Source organism: Neophocaena asiaeorientalis, unplaced genomic scaffold, assembly GCF_003031525.2.
Source record: "Neophocaena asiaeorientalis asiaeorientalis breed wild unplaced genomic scaffold, Neophocaena_asiaeorientalis_V1.1 scaffold42, whole genome shotgun sequence".
NCBI lineage: Eukaryota > Metazoa > Chordata > Mammalia > Artiodactyla > Phocoenidae > Neophocaena > Neophocaena asiaeorientalis.
The window spans coordinates 284515-297039 of record NW_020172633.1 but is presented as its reverse complement, the minus strand read 5'-3'; the positions used below and the strand labels follow the sequence as shown (position 1 = coordinate 297039).

The 12525-nt window shown below is 41.7% G+C and overlaps 1 protein-coding gene across 3 annotated transcripts; it reads left to right on the top strand.

The window, feature by feature from the left end:
• The first annotated feature begins 9794 nt into the window (after positions 1-9794).
• LOC112395931 (S-adenosylmethionine decarboxylase proenzyme-like) lies at positions 9795-10825 on the top strand. Of its 3 annotated transcripts, none has more exons than XM_024739378.1 (2): positions 9795-9903; positions 10264-10825. In XM_024739378.1, the coding sequence occupies exons 1-2, from the start codon at positions 9795-9797 to the stop codon at positions 10797-10799; spliced, it is 645 nt and encodes a 214-aa protein (XP_024595146.1). In that variant the 3' UTR covers positions 10800-10825. The 3 variants fall into 3 exon arrangements, with proteins under 3 accessions (XP_024595146.1, XP_024595145.1, XP_024595144.1); XM_024739377.1 differs by having other exon boundaries at positions 9795-9910; positions 9998-10825; XM_024739376.1 differs by having other exon boundaries at positions 9795-10825.
• Positions 10826-12525: the final 1700 nt, after the last annotated feature.

The following is a 12525-nucleotide window of genomic DNA, read 5'->3' as shown; positions in this document are numbered from 1 at the left end:
AAGCATTCACAGTGATGTGCAGAGACAAAAAACAAAAACAAAAAGACCTGTTCTTAAATACATTTTCCAGAGGATCTATGTTTAACTTTGTCTTCTAATAGATAAAGGCAATAAAAATGCTTGCGTCCGGGCTTCCCTGGTGGCGCAGTGGTTGAGAGTCCGCCTGCCGAGGCTAGCGGACACAGGTTCGTGCCCCAGTCCGGGAAGATCCCACATGCCGCGGAGCGGCTGGGCCCGTGAACCATGGCCGCTGAGCCTGCGCGTCCGGAGCCTGTGCTCCACAACGGGAAAGGCCACAACAGTGAGAGGCCCGCGTACCGCCAAAAAAAAAAAAAAAAGTTTGAGTCCAGCATTGCCATATAGTTTGAAATTCCTTGCCTACTGAAACCCTAGCCAAAAGGCTTTCTTAGTTTTATATTAAATTATCCCCATTTGGTTGGCTGTCTTAATCAACTTAACCGATTATTTACCATATCACGGTTTCACTCTGTGCAGACACTCTCCCAGGGCTCTTGTGAACAACTTCTTGGGCTCCTTTCTTTCCTTTTTTCTAACCATTAAGATTGTCTCCCATCCCACTTTTAGCCGACAACCTCAGGTTCACAAGACTTTGCGGCTCTGTTATTGCGTTTGTCTAAAAAAATTCGTAATTTCAGATTTTTCTTTCCTATTTGGGGGAGGGCTGACTGGGGCGGGGGAGGGTCGGTGAGGTGAATGAACAAAACCGGTTGAACAGTTAATGCTTTAACCTTGCGTATAATTTATACAATAAACAAAGTCACATGCTCCCCTAATAATTTAGATGTAAGCAAATGTTGATTGATTCAGGAAGGCTAACGCCTGAAGCCAAGCCTGCAGCACTAAAATTTGAATTAAACTAGGACAGAAGCAAGCTAGCCCATAATAACATTTGTATAATTTTATTTTTGCCCTTGGCTCAGTTCATTTCCTCGTACAGTAGATGCATGAAATTGGTTCTTCAGCCACCTTGAACTGATATTCATTGATATCTGGGCAGGCGGGGGAAGCAAGGAATGCACCTTCCTCAGCTTTTTGTTTTCAATCATAAGGCCTTGAATTCCTAGGTCATTTCTGACAATGATTATCTTTCTCTGAATTGTGTTTTTGGCAAATATCTCGGAACAGCTTCATTTCACCTCCAGATAGGGTTTCCTCCTCTCACTGTGAGGGGGCTCTTAGAACCCAGATTGTTAAGTAGATGCAAATGTTGTGCTGTTTTTAGTCCTTTATTCAAGCCTGGGGGCATGAAATCTGAGTTCTCTTACTCTGCTTTCAGCAGCGAAATAAGGGCCTTAGGAAATTCTTTAAACGATGGTAAAAAATAAACATTAACTTGAAACACTCAGGGACCAAACCCCCTTGTACTATTAACCTTTGACTTAAATAAAAATTAGGAACTACATCTTACCACTTACCACTTTTGTTAGGGACTGAGGCTCCTTTTGAGGGATCAGGTTTAAGCCTGTAAATAATTCTCGAGAGCTTCTGAAAAGTAGGCAAAGTTTTCCATCCAAACTGAGCGAAACTTGGTTTTTCATAGTATTTCCCTGCAACCCGACACACACCAACAGGCACAGTGCACAAAAGAAAGCAGTCTCAAAACCCACAATTGCTTTAAATGTCTAACAATTTTTATTCAGCCTTTCAGGCAAAGTAACAGCTCTTTGGGGGTCAAAAGTTCTGAAATAAAGAATTTCTTCCCTTAGGTCAGGAAATCAAATATGCTAAAAATTCTCCCTAACCTTTTGTTTAGAGGGAGCTAAGGGGAAAAAAAAAATCCTGAAAATTAGAAATGAAAGAATTGGTATTTGCACTTTATGTGAAATCTGCATTTATCTCTCCCTTCTTCCAGCTGAGAGGTAAATAGCAGCCCTAGTGTTTTGGAGGCAAATATTGTTCTGTCCTATTCTTGGTAACAAAATCTGCTCCCAGGCCCTCTCCAGCCCTGTCTGATTGTGCCCTAGGGCTGTCACAGGCCGCCAAAGGAGCCTTTCAGAAAATCCAGGCCATGTTTTGACTTCATTACAAATTCCAAATAGGACAAGTTTTCGCCTGGCTTAGGCTTGGTTATGAAAGTTTCCCACAGCTCCTGAAAATATACAGAATAATAAATGGCTGGGCAGAGAAAGAGAAGGCAATAGTAATTCCATCAAAGCTTTCAGGTCACATCATAGAGCGCAGTTGCAGAGCCGGGGGGAGCTTATATCATTAGGACCCAGAGACAAAATGTTTTGCCTTCGGCCCCGAGGTCACACACTGGGGCAAGAACTTTGAGGTTCTGTCCTTTGTTCCCCCACGAGGGAGAGAAGGACACCTCTTCCCCTACCCTGGCCCCCTGGGCTTCCCTGGAGACACGTTGTGAAACCTTCTCACCCCAAGGGGTGGCTAGCAAGCTTCAAATGTTTTTTGGGGCGTTTCCAGCATAAAAGCAAAAACTGATGAGTTTCAGTGGGATAAGCCAGGAGGCACAAAGGCAAAACTCCCAAGGTGGTGGGTGTGAGGGGGAAACTTTTTATTGTCTTGCTGCGGATTCTTTCTTTCATTTTTCTTTTCTTTCCCTTTTGCCTGTCTCTTTATTAAGTCAAGATGTTATAGGAAGGAACCAGTTAAATATGACATGCAAGCTTCTTAAGGGAAGACTTTCCTCCCCAGTTACAGAAGAGAATCCAGTTTGGCCATATTCGTGATCCCCATCCTTCTTCCTCCCTTCTCCCTTGTTCCAGATTCTTCCTTCTCTCACCTGTTTTTCAGGGCGAAACATAATGAAACACTTTAACGACAAATTCTAGCAGGCGGTACCTTACCTTCTGAGAACTCTAGCACTGACCCGACCAGCTTCCCTGGCACGCCCTTTTTTTCCCTGCATGTCTCTATTTTAGAAAACATGTATGAAATACTTCAAATAAGTCCAATACTGTGGGACACTTACATAAATTTTTTTTCCCAAAATAGTCCGTTAACATATATGTCCCTCCCTAGAAGCAGATTTCATTAGCTCCTTATTTTTTTATTTTTTGGTGGCACCCCATGTCATGCGGGATCTTAGTTCCCTGACGAGGGATCGAAGCCGCACTTCCTGCAGTGGAAGCGCGGAGTCTTAACCACTGGACCTCCAGAGAAGTCCCAGCTCCTTATTTTTGAAAAGCCAATAACGATAGACTGACAATTCCTAACCCGTCACTCTGACTTCGGATTGGTGGGCTGTGGCTTTTGGACATCAAAGCCATCTATTACGGCTTTTACATATGTGGTTTACAATGCAGTCATTGCCACCAGCCATACATTATCCACTGTCCTCTTGGAACCACTGAAGTGATGAGAGAGACAGGAGAGACAGGCAGTGGTTGGTGCTTAAAGGCTGGACCCAAAATTGCCCCCAAACTCATTTTTGAAGTCTTTGAACGTGACCAAAATTTTATTAATGAGCTTTAGCTGGGAAGAGCACTTTCATGTCTCTGTTTCCCACATTTAGTTAAACCTGTAAACTCAACCTCCAGTTGGCTTCCATTGGTAGCTGGACCCAACGGAAGCATTAGATAGAATCCATAAGAAAATGTTAATACCATTTTTCTGTTTATACACCACCTGGAAGAGAATATACACCTTAAATATAAAAGGGAGATAAGTAGGTATTTCTAATTTGACTAGACTGGAATTATAATACGAAGAGAAACTGTTTCACTGGAAAATCTACCATTGGCAGGGGGCAGTCGGCCAGCGTGCGTGTCTGGGTGAGTGTGTCTATATTAAGATAAAGGCAGAAAAGCAGCCAGGAACAAGGTGAAAAGAAGTTCATTCATTGTCTCAAGGAAATAAAGACCTCTGACTTTTAAAGTGAAAATATACCATTGGCATCAGATACTAATCGCAAGGTAATTATTTTTAAAGAATTTCCTGAGTAACACACAAGCACCCATGACACCCTTAGGCTAATATATGTACCCAGAGACTAACTCTGCCCGCCCTTGGTTGTATGTGCGTTTGTTGTCCTTGGAGTGAATAAAAGCTGCTTTCCATGTTACTCTATCCTCCCGTTAAAAAAAAAAATGCCACTTCAGAAGATAGGGATAAAAATGCATCAGATTAAAAAACACTCCTCAAGGGCAATTTGGATGAAAAGTTAAGCTGGGCAACATCAAACTAGGCCCCTTCCTGTAAAATACATCAAATTCAAAGAAGTACTTTTCTTTAAGTTACTAATCTTTCTAATGAATATCAGATTCCATCAGCCAAACTGCATTTTTGGCAAGAACAGTTTTTACCGATGTAAAAGGCGGCAAGGACTGGTTTAACTGAAAGCACCCAAAATATTAATCGATTGCTAAAACACTTATCTATCCTTTGTCCAAGGAAAAAGACTTTATTCAAGGAATTTCAAGCTTTGTTCAAGGAATTTCCACACTGGAGAGGATGGTCCCTGTCAATCCAGGTAAATTGTTATTGGGGGGGTCTTATCCCTGCGACCCGCCCCCCAGTCAGTGAGCACTCTAAGAGGAACCCCCTCCCTCCCAGCACATCCCCTATAACAGCCCTGGAATGAATGAAACACCAGGTCATCTCCCCAAGACCTCTGCATTAACCCACCTCCAACAGTATAAAATATCACATGCTGTGCCTGATGTTGTAGGGATTCTTTTCAAGTATAAAGAAAATTCCTAGGAATTCCCTGGCGGTCCAGTGGTTAGGACTCTATTCTTTCACTATGGTGGCCGGGATTCAATCCCTGGTTGGGGAACTAAGATTCCACAAGCTGCAGGGCACGGCCAAAAAAAAAGAAAAAGAAAATCCCTGACCTCATTAGACTACATTTTAGACATCATATACAGCCATATCTCATACCCAGCTTCTGAACCATCCAATGTTCTATAACTCTCTTTGGAACTATACTGTAGTCAGAATTCTCCTTTCATTCATTCATTCATTCATTCCTTACTTATTGAAGACCTGCAATGTACCAGGGACTGCTTCTAGGAGCTGGGGAATCAGTGGTGAAGGAGACAGATAACAACATCCCGCTCTCAATGAGCGATTTTCTACCAGGCAGAGACATCCACAAACCAGAAAACAAATGAAGACAATCATTTCAGACAATGATTGGTGAAATAAAAATAAAGGAAGATGATGACACAAAGTGGGCTAATGTGGATAAGAAGGCTCTGTGGGGGAGGGGAAGATATTGAGCTGAACTCTGAATCTCAAGAAAGACTCAGTTGCTGTGACTCTAGGAAGATGAATTCCGCCTGTTTCTTAGCCAGGACATTTACTCATATTATGGTATAGATTGTATGCACCTGGAATACCCACGGGATTCCAAGCAGAACTCTTAAAACCCAGGTAAGAGAGAACACTTACCTTCTACTTACCTGCAGGACAACCCAGAGCATTATTTCTCAGCTGAGGGCATATTTAATTACCAAATGTTCTGCAAATGTCTTCCAAGTTGTAGACATAAAGCCACCCAAATTGCTGACTTTCAAGAACATATACTTCTTCCTTTATCCCAGAAATGCCACCTTCCTTGATGAATTTGCATCTGCAATGATTCATCATTCGTTGTAATTTACAATTATTTTCTTAAGTTCTTCTAAATGACCAGCTACCTGCAAAGCGTGCTTGCTTTTATTCCATTAGCTAACTAACTTCAGTGCTCCACAAGCAATACTGTGCTTGAGAAAAAAATGCAGCAGTGCTGCTAGTTCACTGTTCAGGCAACCACAGCAGCCAGATTGAGAAATGATTACTTTAGCTTGTGGCCTACAAGAAAAGACTTCAGATCACGTATTAATTGTTTAAATGTTGTTCTTAAGCCCCTTTTAGCCTTATGGCAAACCCAGAGGCCAGGTAAAAATGAATTCTTAGAAGATGGTTTTGTTCAAAGGCATGAAAGTTTACCATTGCCTTTTCCCCCCATGTCACATCTGGACACCTCCATTCTGGTTACTTAGGTGTCTGACGGTTTGTCAGAAGGCTAGCCATAACTGAGGTGGAAAACTGGACTCCATTAAAAAAACATTAAAAGCTGAGAGGGAGGCAAGTTGATGTGGCATGGCTCCCAGCAATAAGGAAGCAAAAGTGCACACTGAAGCTTAGAAATAGAAAGTGATGTCCTCATAAAAACATGGCTCCAGGCTGGTGTGCCACTAGAAATTCCTCTGTCAGTTTAGAATATTTAGCTCTAAGGGATTTCGACTTTCAAATGTATCTCTGGATGCAAAATAGGCTGCACAGGAGGATATAGCATTGAAGAAGGGAAAGAAGAATTGCCCCCAATTACAATCAGTTTACGTGACGCTGAAGATTTTTTTTTTTCAGGTAGCATATTTGATCAGAAAGCATGCAAGTGGGTCGGATGAGCTACCTCGCTGACATCAAGTGATCCGCTGGCCTTCATAACTAGAAAACGTTGCTGAGAACGGATAGACCAAAACAATATTAAAAGCTTCAGCACGACTGGTTATCAAGGGAAACTTTCAGCCTAATTGGAAAGCTCAGAGCTTCAGGCGTCTGAAAGTTTTGGTTTGGGGCTCTTCCGAGGCATTCCAATGCAGTATTTGCAATCAATAATGGGATGCTACTCACAGCACCATCACGAGGCTTATGAAGTCCCCTGAGATTTGTATTTGACTTGTTAAACTGTAAAAAGAGTTGGAAAAACAAACAGAAAAGAAATATCTCAGTCCCTAGCTGCCCAAACATAAAACAATCAAACAAACTCTGGCAGTCAAAACTGGAAATGGCAAAATGGAAAATACATACAGATGCATTTTCATGCACAGAACGTGAGCATCTTGGATGACCTTCCTTAGTGTGATCTATCCTTCTGGGTGTTAGGCAAAGAGATCACCTCTCCAGGCAGATTGAATTATGTGCTAAGATTGAGTTATGATGATGTAGATTATCCCCTGAAACCTACAGACATGAGGTTTCTTCTCCCCCAACAGATTATGGTATTTTCAGCCCAACTTAGCTACAAGCAGTAGGTTACGAACACCAGTTAAAGCATCCCAAGAAGATTCAGAACAGTCCCTTCCTCAGAGCGACTGTCCTCTGCACCTGGAAAACATAACAATTTTCTTAACCAACCTCTTTGCTCAGAACGGAGCAGCAGAATCTTCATATCCTGGAAATGTCGACGTTTATGGAATTGTGTGCTCCAGAGAACTTCCCCTGAAATCACCAGGGAGGGTTGAAAGGGAACAAGTCCAGGACAAGTTCTTTACTGGGTTTGGATTTTCCTTTTCCCCCAAAGGTTCACCCAGATGCCTTCATCAGAGGTTTGAAAGGGAACATAGGAGATCTGAGCGATCTAGTGAGAGACAGGCAAGGAGCTGAAGAAGTGGAAGTGCACATCCAACCCAGCACCCGCTCCTGCCCTCGGGAGTAAAACATCAACTTCTGGAACCAGAAGACAAAAGCCTCCTTCGTGTCCAGGATAAGAGAGAGACAGACTTCAGTATGAACCTAAAGACGCATCTTTACCCACATTTTAATATTTCTGAAATCAAAATACATCTTAGAATCGCTGCCGACCAGCAGTCGTTGGCCATAGTAGTCATTGCCTGCAGACAGGCATAAAACTCGTGGAACGGCCCAGAAGGGAATTCTAGAGATAGTCGTGGAGGAACCTTTTAGGAAATGCTACATCACCCATGCTCTGGATGGCACAGAGGACGAGCCTGCACAGCGAAACATGAATATTGCAGACTTCAAGTTGGAAAATAATTCATAAGAGTCACACTCTGAAAATGAGGTTTTGTAAAGTCCTTAGCCAATTTACTTCATTTTTAGTTTTCTTTCTACATAGGCACAAGAGATACATAGGAGCAAAATCAATGCCAAAATAAGTATAAGATCCTTTCCAATAAAAATTCTAAGGCATAAAATAATCACTGTGCTACGGTTGTAGGAGTACTTTCTGTTTTCTTAGTGGCACATAAAATCATAGCGGGCCTCACAACCGATGACATCTGAAATTCAATGAAATACAAGATTTGTGTCACCCAGAATAGTTTGCTTAACAGCCCTGAACTTCAGATCTCTCTTCTGAAAAAGATCATAACCTCTACCTCCTTAGAGAGATGGGGGCTGACCCAGTAGCTAGCCCCAGCAGAACTCACAGAAGTCTATGTGCCACAGGGTCTATCCCCAGTCAATGGAAGTAACTATTATTCTCTAGCCATTTATCTGCTTCAGCCACAATACAAATACCATAAACAAACTCATTTACTCACCACTGTGTGGTTTCCTTTGCTTCTTTAACTTGCCAACTCTGTACCAGGTGGACAAAACCCCACAGATACCTATAAGGCCTTGATGACAAGAGTATTTTTTGGTGATCATCTGTGAAGCAAATGAAATGAAAGGCCTATTTGATCCAGTGTTCTAATGACAGAATGATTGTAACATCAAAATCCAATTGTTTTTTGTTTTTAATAAATTTATGTATTTATTTTGGGCTGCAATGGGTCTTTGTTGCTGCGCGTGGGCTTTCTCTAGTTGCGGCGAGCGAGGGCTACTCTTCGTTGCAGTGAGCAGGCTTCTCACTGTGGTGGCTTCTCTTGTTGTGGAGCACAGGCTCTAGATATGTGGGCTTCAGCAGTTGTGGCATGTGGGCTCAGTAGTTGTGGCTCGCGGGCTCTAGAGTACAGGCTCAGTAGTTGTGGCGCACAGGCTTAGTTGATCTGCGGCATGTGGGATCTTCCCGGACCGGGGCTCGAACCTGTGTCCCCTGCACTGGCAGGCGGATTCTTAACCACTGCGCCACCAGGGAAGCCCTTTTATTTTTTTTTTAACATCTTTATTGGAGTATAATTGCTTTACAATGTTGTGTTAGTTTCTGCTGTATAACAAAGTGAACCAGCTATATGTATACATATAGCCCCATACCCCCTCCGTCTTGCGTCTCCCTCCCACCCTCCCTATCCCACCCCTCTAGGTGGTCACAAAGCACTGAGCTGATCTCCCTGTGCTATGCGGCTGCTTCCCACTAGCTATCTATTTTACATTTGGTAGTGTACATATGACCACGTCACTCTCTCACTTTGTCCCTTCGTCCCAGCTTACCCTTCCCCCTCCCCGTGTCCTCAAGTTCATTCTCTAAGTCTGCATCTTTATTCCTGTCCTGCCCCTAGGTTCATCAGAACCTTTTTTTTGATTCCATATATATGTGTTAGCATACAGTATTTGTTTTTCTCTTTCTGACTTACTTCACTCTGTATGACAGACTCTAGGTCCATGCACCTCAAATCTAATTGTTTTAAATACCACTCAAGGAGAATAGAAAAGAATATATCAGTTTCAAGGTGGGTAGAGGAAATTGCTTTAAAATTCTTTTAACTAAAAAAAATGTTTTAAACTTTGACAATCAGATTATAAGCCAACTAAAACACTTAAATATCTTTAAGTTGAATGGCTGAGCAATAGTTATCTTTCTGATTCTGAAAGTCTTTCTTTAGCTCCCAAAGTATGGCTGGTGACATTAGCTAGTGCTCGCTCTACTCTCTCTTATGGGGAAACAGAGGACTACAAGAGACTGAGCTGTATCTGCCCCTATTTCCAACAGACTCACGTTCAACTTTCGCTCACCAAAACAAGAAAAGAAAAAAAGCCGGGAAAATTTTATTAACCCTTTTAAAAAATAAGTTAATATAAGATGATAGCAAAAAAGGAACCTGAACTTTAGTAACACAGCTGGAACAATCCGCAGCGGTGGGAGAAGAGATTTAATTTAGTTGATTTTCTGTAGTTGTTGGTCGTTCGCTAGTCTCACAGTGATGGAAGATGCACATTTTTCTGAAGGGACCGAAAAGCTGCTGGAGGTTTGGTTCTCCAGGCAGCAACCCAACGCAAAGCAAGGATCTGGGGATCTTCACACCATCCCAAGATCCGAGTGGGAAATACTTTTGAAGGATGTGCAATGTTCAATCATAAGTGTGACAAAAACTGACAAGCAGGAAGCGTATGTACTCAGTGAGAGTAGCATGTTTGTCTCCAGGAAACGTTTCATTTTGAAGACGCGTGGTACCACTCTCTTGCTGAAAGCACTGGTTCCCCTGTTGAAACTTGCTAGGGATTACAAGGGGTTTGACTCAGTTCAAAGCTTCTTTTACTCTGGTAAGAATTTCACGAAGCCTTTTCACCGAGGGTACCCACACCAGAATTTCCGGGAAGAAACAGAATTTCTTAATGCAATTCTCCCAAATGGAGCAGCATATTGTATGGGACGCATGAATTCTGATTGTTGGTACTTGTATACTTTGGATTTCCCAGAAAGTCGGGTAATCAATCCGCCAGATCAAACCCTGGAAATTCTGATGAGTGAGATTGACCCAGCGGTTATGGACCGGTTCTACAGGAAAGATGGTGTTACTGCAAAGGATGTCACTCGTGAGAGTGGAATTCGTGACCTGATACCAGGTTATGTCATTGATGCCACACTGTTCAATCCTTGTGGGTATTCAATGAATGGAATGAAATCGGATGGAACTTATTGGACCATTCACGTCACTCCAGAACCAGAATTTTCTTATGTTAGCTTTGAAACAAACTTACGTCAGACCTCCTATGATGACCTGATCGGGAAACTTATGGAAGTCTTCAAGCCAGGAAAATTTGTGACCACGCTGTTTGTAAATCAGAGTTCTAAATGTTGCACAGTGCTTTCTTCGCCCCAGAAGACTGGAGGTTTTAAACGTCTTGATTGCCAGAGCGCTATGTTCAATGATTACAATTTTGTTTTTACCAGTTTTGCTAAGAAGCAGCAACGACAGCAGAGTTGATTAAGAAAAATGAAGAAAAAATGCAAAAAGAGAACACACACAGAAGGTGGTGGTGGCTGCTTTTTAGATATTGATATCAAGGGCCATTCTTTCCATAACCACTACCTTGTAGTTGCAGAAAGCCCTAGATGTAATGATAGTGTAATCATTTTGATTTGTATACATTATTATATCAAGTAGTTAGATATCTTGCATGAATGCTCTCTTCTGCATTTAGGTATCTTATGCCACTCTTGCTGTGAAATTGAAGTCATGTAGAAAAAACCTTTCACTATTTGAAACTTTACAACACTTGTGAAAACAATTCAATCTGCTTTATGCACAGTGTAATATTTCTCCAGGTATCCTCCAAAATTCCACACAGACAAGGCTTTCGTCCTCATTAGGTGTTGGCCTCAGCCTAGCCATCTGGGACTGTTCTATTCAATTGCTACCAGGATTTTGCATCCAGTTACCTCCACTTTCTAGAACATATTCTCTACTAATGTTATTGAAGCCAATTTCTACTTCATACACATGTTTTTGCAGCACCTATCAAAGTTCTTCTTCCACGAGTCGAGTCCTCTACAAAAATGACTGCAGTTATCCATTTCGTGTATTACTATCTCACTGCTTCCTATACTGGTGTTACTTTAATTGATTCGTTCCTCACCATGGTGTCTCCCTCCCAACCACAGCCCCTCCACAAAGCAATACACTGTTACACTGTGGGTTTACACTAACCTTACACCCCAGAGGGGGAATGGGGGGATGGACCCTGGACTTAATTTTCTTTTAAGGTCAAGGGAGTTTGGCATTTTTCATTACCATGAGCTCTTTTGGAATAAGCTGGTGTTGACTAGCAAAGAAGGTATAGATTGATACTAGGGAATATTGGCAGAACTGTATGGAAACTGTATGCCATTCTGTGCCCCCCATTAAATGAGATTAGCTTCTCATGAGTACCATGCCTTTATTAACTTGCTAAGTAGTAGTATAAAAGAATTATCGCTACATTTTTTGGCAAGGAGATTTAAGATAAAGGTTGTATTGGATTCAACAAGTCAAGTTAGCTCAGATGATTCACCTTAACTTTAACTTTCGTAGCCATTTCCAATAATTTCTATTAATGATATGCCATAAACTTTGGTTCAAGGCAGAATCGATGTCTTTGCCGTCTTGTGACTTAAAAAAGTTCTGTGACTTTGCGATGCATGTGATAGTGTTCTGACGGTTCCTCTTACTGGTATTTCTTCCACCATGGAGTAGCATCAAGTGATGAATGAGAACTGTTCAGGTCATCCAGACATACTACACAGTGAAGCAGAATGCTGTCCATAAAACATAACATACAAAATTCCAAAATGGTCAATGGGAAATGACCAGAAGTACAGGCTTAAAAGAGTTGGCATCTTTTAGCTGTATTTGCTAATATGGACATTTAAGCAGCTGAGAAAAGAGCAAAGCTGACTCAGTTTTGTATTTCTTCTTGCCCTCAAACAATTTTTGATTCTTTCTGGATTGATGCAGTGATGTTTTTGTTCCTTCCGTATTTATAAATGGAACACATTTTTTTAGTGTTTCTAAACATAAATTCTACTTGGTTTGAAATCAAGTGGTTGGAACACTTTTGACTTTTAAACATGTTGTTGATTCAAAGCTTCATTGAAGAAGCTTTCAATCAATGGATCAGTCCACTTGTGTAATTAGCGCACAGTACCTAACGTTTTGGGGCTATTATGAGGAC

Excerpts from the sequence above, each read along its gene's own strand:
- LOC112395931 (XM_024739376.1), top strand. The coding sequence starts at position 9,795 with ATGGAAGATGCACATTTTTCTGAAGGGACCGAAAAGCTGCTGGAGGTT.